Below are 19057 nucleotides of genomic sequence, written 5' to 3'. Positions count from 1 at the left end.
TTTCTGCTCACCAGGATTGATTGGATTACTATGTTTACCCACAAACAGATCAAACTTGAGCCCTGGATATGACAACCCAGTCCAAGGTAACCAGCCAGTCACTTGGTGGCAGGCTGATTGCATTGGGTCCTCTCTATTATGGAAGGTCGGTGGTTTGTTCTTGCTGTTATGACTTCTTAATCTAGGTATGGATTTGCATTCCCCATCCACCATGTTCTGTCATCTCTACCCTCTTTACCCTTCCTTACTGAAGGCCCATTTCAATAGATTTACATCCTTTATGATATTGCTTTGTAAAAGAAAGAAGCAGAAAATAGAATAATATATAGAGATGTGGCTGTGTGAAAAAACAGAATATATGTATGCATGTTGGTATATGTGTAGAATATTTCTGGAAGAAGTTACATAGTATCATCATTGGTTGTTTCTGTGAAGGAAACTGGGTATCAGAGAATGGGCTGATTAAGGAGATTTGGGGTTCTGTAACTTGTTTATGCTTTAACCTGCATAGCAAACAGCCAAGCATGTGGTTCTCAGATACAGAACATTTGCACTAAAGGTCACCTGGTGAAATTTGAGGGAAACCTAGGACCTCATACCGATCTGACTTCAAATTCAGACATTGCCCAGGCTGAGAAGGGAACTGTCTTTGAAAATCCTCCAGCTCTGGGTAATATGCTCCTTCCCCAGGCGTAAGACAAGTTCTTAGAGCTCTATGTGCCTGGGGCAAGATCCCATCCTCCCCCACCCTCTCCAATATTAACTACTACAAACCACTCTTATTCCCTGCACACCATATCACCGCCAAAGTCTCTTTATCACCTGGTTCCCAATTCCCCTAAGGCTCAACTGACATCATCCCCTGCTGTCTTCAGCTGCAAACACCATTTTACTTTACCCTCTGAATGAATGATCCATTATTAGCAAAATCTATGTTTTCAACCACTTTCCCAAATATTAACACTGCTTTCTTGCTTTAATAGAGAAACCCAGGTCTGCCAAGGGCTCATAGCTTCTCATCTCAAGTGCTGGCTGTTTTCTGTGCCATACCTTTCTAACACTGGTCCTCAAGGTGCTGCTGACATCTTCCTTCTATTTATCTGCTGTTTGGGGGCCACCTATATTTCACCCCATCATCATTGTATATTTTATGCCAATTTTTTTCTTGCAAAAAGTAGGATGTAATCATTATGTGAAATTTTTAAAAATTATGCCATTATTAAAAACCTTTATTACTAAACATTCTTTGATGTAAGATTGGGATGCACAGCAGATTCATGGATGTGCAGTACCATGGTCACAATTATGAAGTAAAATATGGCATTTTCTCTCCTTTATCCCTTAAAAATTCTCCACATTGATGCTCAATCCATTGGACACCTCCATTTAGTACTACTTGTGCAGCCCTATACAGACTACTAGATCCTTCCTTTTACTCCTTGAAGACCTAAGCCCGTCTCACCATCACTTTAACACTACTTGTTAGAATCTTAGGTGTTTTTGTAAATGTTCAGTTGATACTCTGGTTTCTGTCAGAGATCCTAACTTGCATTTTAGTTTAGCCCCCCTTCTCTTATGACCATACTCCCAAAGTACTGGTTCTTAAAGTGTAACCCCCAGACCAACATGACCAGCATCATCTGCCATCTGTTGTAAATAGGCCCCACCTCAGGCTACTGAGCCCCAAACTCTGAGACTGAGGCTCAGAATCCAAGGCAATTCTGATGAATGTGCCAGCCCATCAGGTCTTATTGTCAGTACCAATCTCTTTCTGTGTGTCTCAATTTCAAGTATCCTCCCCATCCCTGCTGCCTTTCTTTGGTCTTCCTAGATCCCTGATCTACTCCCTCAATTCTTGAAATCCTTCAACCCCACCGATACTACAATTTAAGGATCCCGCTGCTTTGTTACTAGGTCTTACTCATCTTATGTCCTCAGTTTCCCCTAATCCAGCCACTATCTGACTACTTCTTGACACTTGTCTTTCAAATACCATATTGAAAGGGTCAACGAAACCAGTCAGCTCCAGGTTCTTTATTATTCTTGAAACTGCCACTGCACCCATTCCAGTCCAAGAGCAGTATCTGCCAACTGGAATGACACAACTCTTCTCACTTTGTGATACTTGATTCTGTTGTGTCTAATTCCCACACAGCAGCCAGAGGGGTCCTTTGAACACCCAAGGCTATGTTGCTACATTGCTCAAAATTCACCATGCTTGTTTTCCTACCCAACAAAAAACCAAGTCCTTGGAAATGCCTCCAAATTCTGGGTGATCTGACCTTTCCCGGAAAGTCCCTTATATGTTTGCCTTCCTCCTTTCCTTTCTTCATTTTTCGTCCTTGGAAATTATGACCACCTGACATGCTCTAAATTCTGATTTGTTTCTGTTTCTTACTGTTACAATGGAAGCTTCATAAAGACAGAGGCTTTTCTGGTTCAACTGATTGGGCTCAGTTCCTGGGCTCCTGTGTGGTATGTAGCAGGCATGTAGTTATTTGTGAATGGATAAATGAATGAATATAGAAAGGATAAATATAGTTTGTTTTTATGATAACAACAATCCTTACTAGGACTACTTTTGCTTGAGAAATGAAGTAAAGTATTCTGACAAATTTTCTGGGTAAAACAAATGTCATCTGGATATTTTATCTGATCCTTGGTGGCGGGGGTTAGAGTAAGTTTCTCTTCCCTGTCATCTTAATAAAAGCAATTCTGGATTTATCTGCTTAGTTCCTCTTTCTTATAGGATGACAATATTATCTTCTTTTTTAGAGAGAGAGAGAGAGAGAGAGAGAGATTTTTAATATTTAGTTTTTAGTTTTCGGTGGACACAACTTCTTTATTTTATTTGTATGTGGTGCTAAGGATCGAACCCAGCACCCCCTGCATGCCAGGCGAGCGAGCTACTGCTTGAGCCACATCCCCAGCCCGACAATATTATCTTGACAACAATTTTTTTAACCTTGTCTAGAATCATACATTGCATTTATTTATCAGTGCAATGATAAACTCTCTTTAGTTTTCTTTAAAGAGAATAACAACTAATGACAAGGGACACAGTTTAAGAGTAATACATAAATATTTTGTCCCAAATGATCATCACAGGATGGTTTTAGCATCCATTACTTGCTTCCTGTCTCAATTGGTTATTACTCTAATTACTTAAAATAGTGATTTTTCTCTTCCTTTACAATGTATTGCATATTACTAATTATTCTACAAAACAGCTTTTCCATTTTTGCCCTTTATTTGTTTGATGTGAGAGTTACTCGTGGAATTGGGTGGTCAAGAAATTCAATGTCTGAAGTGGAATAAAGGGGAGGGAGGGGAAACGGGAATAGGAAAGGCAGTAAAATGAATTGGAAATTACTTTCATGTGTTCACAAATGAATACATGACCAGTGTAACTCCACATGATATAAGAAATAGTTCTTGGGAGCCAAGAACCGAGAGGACTGAATTCAGTTGGTGATTAGTAGAGGCTTCAGTGAGGAAGTGGCATTTGGAACAAGCTTTGAAAGATTTTGATTAAAAATAGGAATGGGGTAGAATGGAAAGGGTAACATCTAAGGGAAGGCCTAGTAGACTTGGTATTTGATGAAAAATACAGTGGGTCTGGACCATGATAAGGAAATTAAAATGAAACATAGAAACCCTTTAGATTAACTTAACTTCACGCATTTGCTCAGGCCAGTCTCATTGCCTAGAATTTCTACCTTTTCCCTTTTGCTGAGGAGTGGGATGAAAGGTAATAAAGGAAGGAATTCTAGGCTGTAGAAACTGCATGAACCAAAGCCCCACTCAATACTCCTTTCTTCTGGAAACCTTTTCCAGATGCCTAATGAGAACTATGAATCTTGCTCTCACACAGGCCCACTGTACGCATGCCGTTCTGTTAGCAGTCAATACTGTCTTGAGCTGTTTGCATTTGTGGATATGTCTTCTTCCTCTGAAGTGTGAACCAGGTCTTAATCACCTTCCCCATCTCCCCAGCATGGATGCTCAGTGTTTTTTGAATATGCCTGAGAGAGAAAGGAAAAGAGAAAGGTTGGGATTGGGGAAAAGAGGACTCAAAGGACTGTTTTAAGGGTTTGGTGTGCTCTGCAGGCTGTGATGAGCTGTGTCAGCTTTTGCCCTGTGAGGCCCTGATCAGAGCTGTGATGCTGAAGGATGCAGCGAGGGGAGAATAGCCAGGGTGCCCGGGCTGTGACCCCTGAATTAGAGGATGGCAGTGAGAAAGTGCAGAAGGCATGAAAGCAAGTAGTTCCCTGTGAATCTGAGCACTCATTCGAATGCAGGAACTTGGAAAAGAAAGTGAGAGTGGTTTTGAGGTTTTCAGCCTAGGTGAATGGAAGCCTGACAGAGGCTTCCTATCACAGTAGAGGCCCTGGGCAGTTTTATGGAAATGTTTAAGAAGTTCAGCATAGCTCTATCTAGTTTTTCCTCTCAAATGCTCCCTAAACTCAAAACAATATGTGCTGTCAAAAGATTTTTATTTTATAAAATATAACTAATAAAATATTATTCTACTTGAGGTAGGAAGCACTAACTTTGCATTTGTGATATTTTTCCCTTCTCTTTGTTAAAACCAGATGTTAATAACTGTTTTTGCAGCCTTGAATCATGGCCCTCTGAGAACAGCTTACCATCAAAGAAACGGTTGTCAGCTTTCTTTTGGCTCCTGCCCCTTCCTAACAACAGAAAATTTGCTTTGCACCTGCTCCAACTGGGTTCTCAGTGATAAGCATCTTGCAAGCCCAGAAAATTGTAGTATCAAATCTCAGCCCCAACTGTGAGGCAGCACCATCAGCGACTCCCCGCTGAGAGGCGTTGCTTTCCCAATTCCCTGGAGAAGATTTTTTTTCCTCCCTTGGCTGCTTTTTGGGCTTGAACTCTGACCTAAACCCCTCCTTTTAGCTACCAGTATGCAGTGCTGTGGGTGCCAACCATGTCCCATCTCTGCTCACCCTGCTCTGCCTGAGGCCCATCAGTAGGTCAGACATTGGTAGCCCTGGGGTCACCAGGGCTACCCAATTCCAATAATGAGTATATTTATCTAAGGAGAGGAGATGCACCTTTCTCTTTGTTACAGTTCATCACTTTTCTCCAGGAAAAAAAAATGCTATCATTTGATATCTGTGATTTGGTAAATGTACATAAACATTGCCTAATGTTCACAGAGTTGCATTTACTTACACCTTCCTTTATAGATTAAGTACTTTGTGATATCTCATGATGTATTTCAAGAGAAATAAACCTACTTTGTTATTAGGAAGACATAAATGTTTGAAGATAGTCATATCCAGGAATACATTTATAAGCATTTTGAATAAAAATAGCAAATACCATTTAGATATGTGTATAACATTCTAATGGACTTTAACATTGTCATTTTAAATGGAAGGAAAAATTGTTGACAATCTAACTTTATCTTTTTCTTCTCAGGTTTTTCAAACAGGCCAAAGTCATTAAAAATACTCCTTAACCCCCAAAGTCACAAAAAAGAAGCTACCCAGGTCTATTATGAGAAGGTGGAACCTCTGCTAAAGCTTGCAGGGATAAAGACTGATGTCACAAGTGAGTCACTGTCATTGTGGAATTTTATCATTGAAAATCTCACTTATGAAAGCCAGATAATCTGATTTGTTTTTAATCCAAACTTGCAGAGCTGTTTGTAATATCTAAATCTTTTGAAGTTGTTCCTATAACTCTGGTCAGTTCCAGAAGTATAAGCGGTTATGTTTCCTTATTTATTGAGCTATTTTTATTAAGATATCAATGTCTTTTCTTTAGAATGTTTCCAGCCTTCCAACAATTATTAGGATTGATTTTAAAGAAAACTGTATACTTTTTGTTGTCTTCAATGAGACATTTACTATTTATACATGATCTCTGCAGTTTGGCAAGCAATTGATTTTTGCTGCCTTCTATAGCTGATGTCTTTCCATGGAATCTTTCCGTAGGTTGTTTTTGTTCTGACTCTGACCCCTGCTGGTTAGGTCAAAACTAAGCAAGTAGTTGCTGGTTTTAGTCAAACTTGGAGAAACCAGAAGCTTAAATTCATTGTCTAAAATAAGAATGTTCTCTTAGCTTTATACTAAGGGAAATAGAAATTTTCTAATGTTAAAATTAATAGAAAGGAGATTAGTAATACTCTTCGAGTTTTTATAGGTGATGACCAAATTCTTTTGTTTCCTTAAGACTCGAATTTTTCCTACCGCTGGAGCCTGAGAATAAGTGTTTGATACTATCAAGAATCACAATTTTTTCTAGCTTTATTTCTGTGTAGCTTCATTAACACAATGGAAATTTGCAATAATTTTTTATTGATGAAGAATATTGCACAATAAACCTCCCAAGAGATAACTCCAGAGCACAATTGGAGTCTCCTACTCCTAATTCTGAGTTCCTGAGGAAGGGATTCAGAATGACAGGGCTGTGCTCAGCTGTAACCAAGGGAGATGGGTTGCACGATGTAAATAAGGTCAGTGAAGCCCAGTGACTTGATGGATTGGGTAGAAGGAAGTTCGTGAAAAGGGGCAAACTTTGGGGAAAGTTCAGTCACCCCAGAAAACATGTGCTTCAATGGAGGTTAAAGAGAAACTGTCATGAAAACCTGGAGTGGAAAATTTCTGAATTAAAGTTGTCATAAAAGTTAACCTTTTGTGTTTGTGATTTGAGGCTCACTTAGAAATGATATATGAGGAAAAGAGAAAATTCGGAGATCTATCCTTTTTACTGAAAAATTTTCAGGTATTAGACAAAAGAAAAATTTGAAGATTCCAACTGGAATGAGACTGTATTAAAAGTTGAGTAAACTCATTATTAACTCAATAACATTATCTTGTATGTTTCTATGTGAACACTAAAATACAATTTGACATGGATATTACATACAGTTCAAGAATCTCTCATTGAGGGTGCACGTCCACAGTCAAGATGCTCAGAAGTCTAAGGCAGGAGGATCACTTGAACCCAGGAGTTCAAGTTCAGCCTGGGCAACAGAGACTCCATCTCAGAAAACAACAACAAAAAAATCTCTCATTGAATGTTTGCTCTGTGTTAAACACTGAAAGATGTAAGAGAAATAAAGCTGTCATGTCCCTTCTTGAGTTACTCTTATAGGGATTTAAAAAGACAATTAAAACCAGATATTATAATTGTGGTATATATAAGAGAACTATAGTATCTCAGGGTGATATTAATTTTGATCAGAGAACTCAAGAAAATCATGTTCACTAGACAGCTCTTGAGAGACAAAGGAGGCAAAAAGTGTAGAAAGGGAAGGCAGGGGAGAGAGAGAACATGTTTTATAAGTTTGCTCTACCTTCCTAGTTTTGATCTTAAATCTAGTTCTTTCAACCATCCTAAAATAACTGCCAGTGAATTGGATCATTCCTTATTCATACCTCTCAGGATAGGGAGAAGTAAGTGTACGTGAGAGAGGGAGACCCAACATGCTTCAATCCTAAAGATGGATTAACACGTTGTTCTTCAGGGTTGGTTGAACTAATATAGTATCTGCACCCAACCTGGAACACTCGTTCTTCTAACTATCAAGACTCTCGCAGGGACTAAGTGTAGACTTTTCCAAAAGACTGCTGATGACTAAAGGGAATTTGGGTTCTTCTGGGGAAACACAAGGCATGATGGCTCCTGGGAAGACTCCCAACCATGTGTCCCATGGGAGGCTAGTCCAGACTGTGACTGGGTCGGGGTGCTACAGTTGGTGGTTTGTTCACGCATCCATCCACATTTGGTATCAAGTGTCTTTAATCACAGAGTTGTAATCAGGTTTGCCAATGATGACTCCACTAGCAGAATAAAGATTAGAAAGGAAAAGAGCTCTGGGAGAAAAGGAAACCAGTATGTGAAGTCTGAACCAAGGAAGAGGAAATAAAAGGAATGTGCTTCTTACCAGTTGTATTGGAGAGAATATACCATGTTCTGTTTTTTTCTCCCTTAAAAATTTCAAAGTATTGCCAAACATTAAATTCAGTTCAACACAAAATTAGATTTTTTGCATAATGGAAATTTAGAATTTATTTTTATATTCATATAGAATGTCTAATTATTAGCTGCCTAACACTCCTCCTACAGGCAAAATTATAAAATTGCATCCTTTGCTTATTAAGCCATGTTAGCATGAATATTGGCTAAATATTTACATAAAAATTATTCCTATTTTGTTAAGTCTTCCTACCTTAAAATGTTATTTGGTAGAACTACTTTATGTATTATAAAATGCTATAGAAATAATGGTTGCAAGATTATTAGTTTCATTTTCATAAAATTGTGTAATATTTAATTCACTTTATTTGAAAGAAAAACATATGAAAAGTAATGCAAAAGAATGCATATCTTCATGTTCATTGTTTTAACATATCCTTTTGGGGCACTGGTAAATCCAAATGGAATATTAATTAACATTAAAAAATTTTTTGTGTGGTAATTAATTCATAAAGAAATAGTACTATATAAATAGGTGGCATGGTTAGAAAAATTGCTGCTAGATATATACATTAAAAAGTCTTTTTTTCCCATAAATTTCTTTTTGAAATGAATCTTATCGCATTAATAAAAATATACTTATTCCTTTTATTTTGACTTATGCTAAAACCCTAAATGCTTCTGAATATAGATGGATGTCTTTTGAAATATTCGAGTGAAAATGATCGCCCCTCCCCGATACCCCATATCCCCAATGTAGTATCTTATCTAATAATAGCTGAGGTGTCATGAGCTATAGGAGAATCCACAGAACAATACAGTGCATAAGTCAAGGCAGCAGAAAAAACCAAGAGTAAAGAAAACTATAGCGGCCACACAGCTCAGCTTCCCCATGTAGTGGAGTGCAGGTGTGTGGCACTTCTTGTGGATTATGATTTAGCTTGACTTTGTACCCTATGCTAAAGTCAGAGTATACTGTTACTGGACAGTTTTGTTTGATGTTCATGTGTTCACATATACTGTGCCTTTGAATGCAGTAGAAAAGCCACTCCTCTGAACTGACTTACTAAAAGGTACTTTTTTTTTTTCTGGGCTAATTTAGCCCACATTCACCTGGCTTGTCCATTAGGAGCACTGACTGTGTTGCAAGTCACCTGCCTCTACAGCCATGTTCCCTTGTTGGAGGTGTAAACTGCACACTGCACACTATGGGGAACTTGAGAGCTGACATCCCCCTCCTTCTATCATCTACTAGAGTTAATGTTATCTTTTGCAGCATAATTATATCCTACCTGCTGTATAAGTGTCATTGAAATATAAGACAGATATCTGTCTGCCCTTGATCTCTCTCGTTCTTGACAGGCACATCCATCTTCTTCACTCTGTATTAACAGATGACAGAACTTATTGTGGTCAAGTCACTTCTCTGACTGCAAACATGACCTCTGCCAGCTCAGTGCCCATGGGAGTGTCTGGCCTCAGATAATTTTACCTCTTGGAAAGAATTGTCCAGAAAGTGGCTAAGAGGTGTTCCCTTTTCTTCACCTCTCTTCCTTCCTACCCTCCTTTCTTTCTCTCATTTTCTTCTTCTTTCTCCTTCTAGCATCATGCTTCTAACCTTTAACCCTTTCACTGAGACTCTTTGTGTTGTTTCTCTTGGGTTCTTAATGACTGTACTTGAATCCTTTCATTCCTTGGAGATACCTCTTGTCATTCCTGATGACACATAGCAGAATGCTAAGCAGTCTGAAGAAACCGAGTTAAATAAAAGGTGCTAGAGGCCTGGAAACTTACTTCTTTTCCTTTGACCAGCATAATAAAAGTACACATAGTAGGTGTTCATGCACCATATCCAGCTAGAGAAAGAGAATTCTGAGTGAAAAGTTGTTCTTTATCAACTTAAATAATTGTGAGTGCATATGTCCAATCCTGTTTCTAACACTTGTGTGGGTTAGAAAGTTGGAAGTTTGAAATATGGAATATTTCAAAGATTTGAAAATTTGGAATATAAAGAGTCACCAGTGACATTTATGCCATGAGTGATTTGATTAAAATATGTTCAATGAGGCCATTATGACTAGAGTGGGACAGAAGTTAGAGAGAAGAGGCTGTTGCAGTACACACATGAACTGATAATGCCCAGACAGACGGCATCAACTATGAGGGAGAAGGGAGCATGGTTAAAAGACAGTGTTGGCCACGGAGTGGTCCAAGAGAGAGGAGGGATAACCAAGGAGGAGTTGTTTCCTGCCTTGGGGGTAGATGACAGGACACAAAAAGAATGGTATACTTAAGGAGGACATGTTGAGTTCACTTCTTAAGTGAGTTTGAAATACTTGTAGGACAGAAAAGACATTGACATCTCAGTATCCTATTCCACAATAGAATTTTATATCCAGAACAAGAAATGTTTCCTGATGTCCATATCAGATCACATCTGATTTTATTTTCAAATTCAGTTTAAGAACTTGATGTCAACCTCAAGACACCACTCTCCTCTGTCTTCCTGTAGGAGTAATACCTACACTGAAGAAAACAGGTCCCAGTAGGGGTCTGTGTTAAAAACCCAGTCAATTATGAAGACTCCAAATCCACATGTAAAAAGAGCCCAGAGTGCCAATAGGGAAGGGAAAGGATCTGAAAAAAAAAAGAGATTAGAATATATACATTTTTGAAATTTATTTTCCTAGCCATCTACTCTTTATATTTATTTGGTGTGGAATGATTTGAATTCAGCTCTCTGATTCAACAGTCCATAACAGCCTGTCTAAACATAGATTTTTGTTCTTTTAACTTCAAATAGTAGTCCAAATCATGCATTATTCTTCTGCACTACATTTATTTTCTTTATAATTACTTATTTCTACTCCATATATTTGTTTTATAACTAGTGTATACTGTTTATCTCCAGAGTGTAAACTCCCTGAGGCCAAAGACTCTTCATTTTGTACCTTCTGCTAATATATTTTCTTGTAGTCAGCTTTCTTTGATTTTTAAAAAATTAGTCCAGATAAATTATTTTATTTAACTTATGCAATATCTCTTAAAACTTATTTTTAAAGAGGTTGCATGGTATATAGTCAGCTATCACCTGTAAGACCAAAGGAAATTATTTAAAATTGTTCCCAAACAAAAAATGACATATAACTATAACATAATTTTAGGCTAATTTTGTATTGGATTTGAATAGTATTACCAAAAGTAAACTTGATAAACCGATTCATCACCAGACCAAGAAAGACTTGATAAACTGATTTTCAATATAAATATTTCTTCATAATATCCTTAATTATTTTTAATGTGTGTATGTCAGACATTATTTCCCATTGTTAGGTTTCAACTACTTACTGTGGTTATAAATGAATTATCAGCACACGTCTTTTGTGATAACTTAACCTTCCAACTTTATTAATATTAATATTTTATATTTAGCTTTATTATAGTTTTCATCTTATTAGAATTTAATATAGAGAGGTTTTATTCATGTGAATGTTAGCAGCATTTTGAATAAGCTGTGGGAGAATTATAATGTAACACTGCTGGATACAGAATGATTCTCTTAGACACCAAGACTAATAATTTTTAACAATATCTAAAATCATCGCAGGAGAAGCTTGAACCATGCTGGCACCAGGGACAGACAGGCATGAAAGATTAATGTAATCTTGCATATAATGATGCACATTCTTACACAAAAAATCCATCTGCAATGTCATGTCAGTCAGCAGAAATCTTTGATGGGTGGATACAGCTGGGCTGTCTCTTCTGGCAGAGCTCCCCTAGAAAATGCTAAATGTGGTTGTGATGCTTGGTGCCATCTGCAGTGTGCCCGTTTATCCTGTCTTCACTGGCATTTACAATACTGCACAGGGCATCAGTGACTGTGGAGACAGCGATACAGTGTGACAGACTCATTTCCTTGGAGGATCCGGGCTCTGGTGGGCCTGTGTGCCACCCTCCTCCTGGACTGGGTCTCTTATCACTGGTGTTGGCTTGACTTCATATTTTCACATCCAACTCCTCCTTTTTTCAGTCTAGCAGTTCCAGATACACATTCTTCTGGTATGTAAATCTTACACTAACCTTTCAACTAATTTATTCATGTAAGGTTGCCAAAGTGATTTTACATTGACTGTTCAGTGCCAGCTAATATGCTGTATTTTCAAAATACTCCTGCTCGTAAGCTTCTGATTTAAAGGAAATGTGTCTTATTTGGGGAACACTAAACAGACAGGCACCAAGATAAATTCTCTAACTACTCTGTGTTGGATATCACCAAATGACTTATGTAGTTGGAACAAATATGTGACCCTCTTTTGCATAAAGCTATAAAATACACCAGGCAACTAACATGTAAGCCTCTTTTCTATGATTAAAATATAAATATTCAAGAATAAGTGTTGTTTTATGACCCAACCATATGTTAATCATATTATTTTGCCAAACCAAGTTAAAAAAAGTGCAGAACATTATTTAAAGCTTTTATTTATTTATTTTTTTTTTTGTGTGTGTGTGTGTTTTTTTTAATAGTAACGGAATATAAAGGACATGCTCTGTCCCTGCTTAAGGAATGTGAACTCCAGGGATTTGATGGGTATGTTATATTATTAATTTTAATATATATATCATATAGCTTATGTTATTCCATACTTTTGTTAGGTTTTAGCTGCATACTTGGGACCCATAATTTTTAAACATTTCTGATATGTATGTATATATAATCAGGCTCTATTTTACTCATATCTACATAAAAATTTATGGTGATATGTCATGGTCATTCCACCTCTCAGGATCTAGCATAGAAAAGCAAAAAGAAATCTCATTTTAAGTTTGAAAAAATCACAGTGTACTGCCCTATACTTATTTAATGTGCATACATTTGAATATATAATACTTAATTCTGTGCTTTTACCATGTGAGTATCTAGAAAAACATTGAAAGATGATATCATACTGATTATATGTTATTAGTGCTATGGCTCTCTCCTGTAAATTTATTAATAGTTTTAATATCTACCTAGTAATTGATTTTGCTATGACTGGTTGAGGTAAATATTTTGGAAAAACAAATAAATTATTTCCAGAATGATGTATTTCCAAGTTTCCAATGCATTGTGGGAGTATGCAGGGTTTCTCATTGGTATGTCAACCTTAGAAATATTAGAACATTGGAACAAGGCAAACAACACACCCTTTTTAAAAATCAGGTAAATTGATTTGCGAAAGTGTTAGATTGATGAATAAGACTAAAACATATTACTTCAGGGGAGAATTATTTATTTTTTACAGGAGGGACTATCTGAGAGTTTAAAAGGGTGGTGTGTGACTTAATTGTGTCACATTGTGATGAGCAGGGGTTGACAAAGGATCCACAAGGTCAGGAAAGGCATTTGGGACTCCGTTTTTATGAATGTGAAAGACTAATCTTCCTAAAGAAATATTCGTATTTGTAGAGGGAAGAGATGTGCTCAAAATGAAGCATTGACAGTGTTGTTTTCAGAAATGCTTAATATAGTTTGATGAGAAAACAAGCTGATGAAGAAGAAAGTTTGGTAAATAAAATATGATTTAGCACAAAGACAGTGGAGAAGACTAAATCTAGATGGCAATATCACATAAGATCAAGAGTATGAGATAGGCAGTTACTTTAGAACTTTGTACTTAGAAGCAAACAGAAGGAGCAATAAGCTACATTTAGGAAATTATCTTAAAAGCTATTTAAGCTAATTATCTTTAAACTGTTTCTTAAAACAGTTTAAAGGAAAGTAATTGGGAGAATCATGCCCACCATCTCCCTCAATATGCTGCATAGTCCTGAGCCAGGAATACATGAGGGTAGCTGCATTACAAAAAGAGTCTTTACTTTAAAACTTGAATATGTGAATGATAAGAGTAACAGGTATCACAGATACTAACCCTGGAGCTGTCCACGAGTGACATGGAATATTCTGTCCAATGTGGTATCTATAAATGTGTTCTATTGGTATGGCAAGGATTAAGAAGAACTTTGCTGAATCTGAAGAAAAACTATTGCTCAAATGTGGTTTAGGAATATTTTTCTCTTTACATGAACATATTCAATTCTTTATTTCCCATGCAGTTTTGAATTGTGGTGCTAAGAGATACTTAGATCCTTAGTTATTACTTGTATATTCTTCAGCCAAAGGTGTGTGACCTGACCAATAAATGAAATGAGTTTGGTGATTTAACTATTTCCAAACCCTATAATATGCAAATACACTTTGGACTTATAATTTTTTACTGGAAATCTATGTTCCTAAATGCTTCAAATAGTTCATTTGTTTTCATGGGTTTAGTTTTTCCAGTAGGAGCTGGTGATCGGGATAATTATCTTAATAAAATGGTAATTTTTAAGTCCCCATACTTAGAAATATGTAGAGAGGTATATGGGGAGAAGAATAAAAACATAATTTTATTCACTATGCACTTCAAAAGGATTAGTCTCTAGCAAGTAGAATTTTCTGAAACTGAGTGTTCTGCATCGGCGAGTTCCCTGTCCTTGACTGTGTTCTAAGAGTGGTCATAAAAGCACTTTTCAAACAATTTAGTTTAAGGATGGGATAAGGTAACCCACGATGCTATTTCATTTTGATAGGAGATCAACTCACATTATCTTAAGAAATTTGCCCTGAAGCATCTCTTCCTTACTCTAGTGGAGCTATTGATACGAAGTGATTAGGAAGTCAATAAATGGCTTCTAGACAGGCTAGAGAGAGCCAAGAAAAATTCAATGGATATTATCCTCAAAGGGAAATTGCATGGAAATGGAAGGAGACCCTCATTGTTATACAAAATTACATACAAGAGGAAGTGAGGGGAAAGGGAAAAAAACAAGGGGGAGAAATGAATTACAGTAGATGGGGTAGAGAGAGAAGATGGGAGGGGAGGGGAGGGGAGGGGGGATAGTAGAGGATAGGAAAGGCCGCAGAATACAACAGACACTAGTATGGCAATATGTAAAACAGTGGATGTGTAACCGATGTGATTCTGCAATCTGTATATGGGGTAAAAATGGGAGTTCATAACCCACTTGAATCAAATGTGTGAAATATGTTATGTCAAGAACTATGTAATGTTTTGAACAACCAACAATAAAAATTAAAAAAAATTCCTTCATAAAAGGAAAAAAAAAGAAAAATGATTTAATGAATAATGTTTAAGAAATGCTATTTATTTCCCAAGATTTTAGGGTACTTTTAATGAGTTATATATATATTTCTATGAAATTGTGACATGTTTCTAAAGCCCACAGAAACAGCACATCAGCATGCGTGACAGCTAGTGCCCACTTTGGTGTGTTCTAGCAAACACTTAGATCCACTGCTAAAACTTGGAGGAACTTCATATTCCATATTGCCCGTGTTTGTTGGTCATGAAGAGGAAGTAATATCAACTGCACATACTTGGAGCACTAACAGTTACATTTACAAATGCGAATATACTTAAACCAATCTGTAGATTTTACAACCATGGACAATTATAAATTTACTAAGCATTTACTATTTGTTTCAGTGTATTGAGTTTGTTGAATTAGTTTTTTCTTTGGTTCCTTCTACTATTAACTAGACCCACATAATCTAGATTTTATTTGGCTAATGTTTACATTTTATCAGATCAACCATGATATCTGTACTACTTAAGTAGAAATACATCTTTCAGAAAAATGAAAAACATTGAATCAAAAATCAATACTATACTCAACATTTCAAAGATGTCAGTTGATAGATCAATTTATAAACTGCTATTGAAATTTTTTCCTTGTCACCATTTCAAAAGGGAAATAAAATATTAACCTTCAATTTTACTTTTCTAGACTAAATCATTCCACATGGAACCATGGCAATAAGGAGTTTACTTATTCTAAAAACAAGAAGATATTCCATATGGAAAGGAATAATTACTATAGGGTTTATGTTTTAGAGTAACTTTTAAGTGTGATTAAATTAAATTTATATAGAAAGTTGAATATTTTTTTCCCTTAGGGTATGCAACCTCTTGTGATATTTTTGTATTAAGCCTTAATTAAGTCTATCCCTTAGGTTGAAGAACTATACCTGAACATAACCTTAATGTTCTAGTAGTGGTTGACATAAATAAATATATATCTTCCTGAGTCATTCAATTTTGATCTGGTTTTATGGGTTTTCAAACTAATTTTCAGAGTAACAAAAATTCTCCTGAGGCTGCTTTCATTGTTTTTTCTATGTAGAAAAGAATATAGTGAATAATAGTGCTGTCTTTAAGGGCAAATTTTCTTGTTTCAAATCCCTGTTCTACCACTTACTAGTGATATGACCATGGAAAAAGTACTTAATCTTTCTATGCTTAGTTTCCTAATCTGTAATTGGAGGCCATAGCATTTCTTGTATACATCTATGGCTCAAGTTAAATGAGGTAACACATGGAGAGTGCTGAGAACAGTGCCTAATTTTATATAGTGATGATTCACTATTAGTTTCAAAATATTTAACAGTGCATGTTATGACAAAATTTCAAAGATTTTTGTAGGAGAGCATATTATGGAAAGGCCATCTCTGCTAACTCCAGCAATGAGTTAACAGATGCCCAATGGTATAACTGTATGCAAGATTCCAGGAGTTGAGTATTGCCATCCTGTGTACATAGGAGTCAAGTTCTTTAGTGCAAAATTAAATGCTTTTTGGATGACTTTATGTTGTCCTTTTAGATCACACATAAATATCAGCATGTATACTGGTATGGATCATATGGACTATACTAAATTCATAAAATGTTTGGAAATCTAATGGAGATTTTTAAAATCAATGGGAAATATTCAAACCACACTTTGGTTTCTACATTTATAAAGATGGAGTCAATGGCTAATGCACAGAATTATGAGGATTTAATAGTAAAGGATAAGCATATCTGACATATAGTTTGTCCCTAGTAGGTAATTATTTTAGTCAGCTTTTTTTTGTTGCTGTGAACATAAGTCCCCAAAAGAACAATTTTAAAGGAGGAAAAGTTTATGGGTGCTCACAGTTTCAGAGGTCTCAGTCCAAGATTGACCAACTCTATTTTTCTGGGCCCAAGGTGAAGCAGAATATCACGGTGGAAGAGTGTGGAGGAGGAAAGCAGCTCAGGATATGGTAACAATGACAAGCAGAGTGCTCAGTTCATCAAGGATAAAATATATATCCCAAAGGCATGACTTCCATAAACTACCTCCTCCAGCCATACCCTACCTGCCTTGAGTTACCACCCAGTTAATTCCTATCAGGGTATTAATCTACTGATTTCATTATAACTCACTTTATCTAATTGTTTAACCTTTGAACCTTCTTTCATTGTCTCTCACAGGAGCTTTTGGGAGGCATCTCACATTTAAGTCATAACAGATAGTATCCCCTTTCTCTGAATCAGTCAACACATTGTAAAAACCTGGAATTCATTCAAACATAAAACAGTAAGGACAATGCCATGAAGAAAAAAAAAAAAGAAAGAAGAGCTGAATCTTTCTTATAACCACAGTGGACCGGGATTGCCTAGCCCTTGTGGGTGTTGACCTCAATTAGGAGAGGGGACTGGAAGGTAGAAGGAAATGATGCTTTCAGTATCTTTAAGAACCTCTCTCTGATTATACCCCATAGGCTGTTTTGTTTGGCACTTGGTTTTTAAAAATGTAACAAAGGCTAGTTGCTGGTATTTATAAATTAGGAGACTTACCCTAAAATCAGAATCTTTGGTTTTTCTAGAAAAATCCTATCTGCTTTTGCTCAGCCTCCCACATGATATGAAGGGACTGTAGTAGAAAAGCTGCCACCTCTTCAGAATGATCACGTTTTCTTACTGGCCCTTGAAGACCTTAAGTTTTGACACCTACTTTCCATAATGAGAAATCTTCCTCCTTTTGGGTAAATTGATAACATTTTGATAGTGAAGATTATTTTGCATCTTTTAAATAGAAGTACTATGAAAAAAAATCAGATATCAGTTTTGTGTATCTTTCTCTCCCCAAATCTACTTACCATAAGACTTCAAAATAAATAAATAAATAAATAAATAAAAATCAGCAGTACTATCTATAATCAAAGGGTAGTGACAGTACATTTAGAAGTGCATATAGCAGGAATGTCAATGAAAACCAGGTCAGGTTTGCAATTAGTATATTCATGTACTAGTGATAATTAGCAGTTCCTTCAATGAAAGCTTCATATTTTACATGATTTTTTTTATTGCTGTCATTTCAGAGTTTTATTGAGAATTAGCTGAATTTTATGACTTTGGTTGGTGTGAAAGGAATTGTAGGTGACAGTATTATTAACAAACAGAATGAGAATTGTATGCTTTTGAAAGATGTGAATTAACATGTTCAAAAGTTTTAATGCCTCAATGCACATAAAAATATTTTGTCTGTGGGGACTATCCAGGTTTTCTACTTAGAGTAACTTTACCTTTTCAGTGCTTGTGTCTTCTTAGCCATTGATTATACTACAAATAGAAGGTGAGTATGAGTCTTGCATATGACTATGTAAGATTAGTAAAATATTCAGAAGTCTAGATTTTGTGAGTAATTACCAATTATTTTGAAATTCTTGTTTTTGATTAATTTCTTTTTTCTAGTGTTGTATGTGTTGGTGGGGATGGATCTGCTAGTGAAGTAGTCCATGCTTTGCTTCTCAGAGCCCAGAAGAGTGCTGGGATAGAAACAGACCAAATCCTAACTCCTGTCAGAGCACAGCTTCCACTCGGCTTAATACCAGCAGGCAAGTGGGTGGCCATGTATATGTTAAATTGACTCTCCTCCATCATTCCCTTTCCTACTTCCTAACCTAGTCAGTATGTATAAACCTTGAGTCTGAAAGACCCAAGATTGACTTCTGGCATCTCCACGAGCAAATGTGAGTCTTTGAACAATGCAATCTCTTTGAGCCTAGTTTTTCTATCTATAAAGTGGGGATAACTCATAATATTTACTTCATTACAGATTTGTTGTAGTACTAAATAAGATGGCATGTACTATGGGTTAAAAACATAGTTTAAACAATCAATAGATGAAATTAATATATTCTGCCTTCCATAGACAAGTCTAATGGTTACGTAGTACTAGATAGGAAGTTTCA

At 36.3% G+C, this 19057-nt stretch overlaps 1 protein-coding gene across 1 annotated transcript in view; it reads left to right on the top strand.

The window, feature by feature from the left end:
• The window catches only part of Cerkl (ceramide kinase like), a 112161-nt gene that overhangs the window by 67841 nt on the left and 25263 nt on the right, over window positions 1–19057 (top strand). The window contains exons 3-5 of the mRNA XM_046447387.2: window positions 5449–5580; window positions 12484–12547; window positions 18558–18700. Of these exons, the coding sequence (XP_046303343.1) occupies window positions 5449–5580; window positions 12484–12547; window positions 18558–18700 (339 nt within the window). The remainder of the gene's footprint in view (window positions 1–5448; window positions 5581–12483; window positions 12548–18557; window positions 18701–19057) is intronic.

Source organism: Marmota monax, unplaced genomic scaffold, assembly GCF_021218885.2.
Source record: "Marmota monax isolate L192 unplaced genomic scaffold, Marmota_monax_Labrador192_F-V1.1 WCK01_AAM20220418_F8-fsc00007, whole genome shotgun sequence".
NCBI classification, from domain to species: Eukaryota; Metazoa; Chordata; class Mammalia; order Rodentia; family Sciuridae; genus Marmota; species Marmota monax.
The sequence above is the reverse complement of the archived record's forward strand: the minus strand, read 5'-3'. Positions and strand labels throughout refer to the sequence as shown.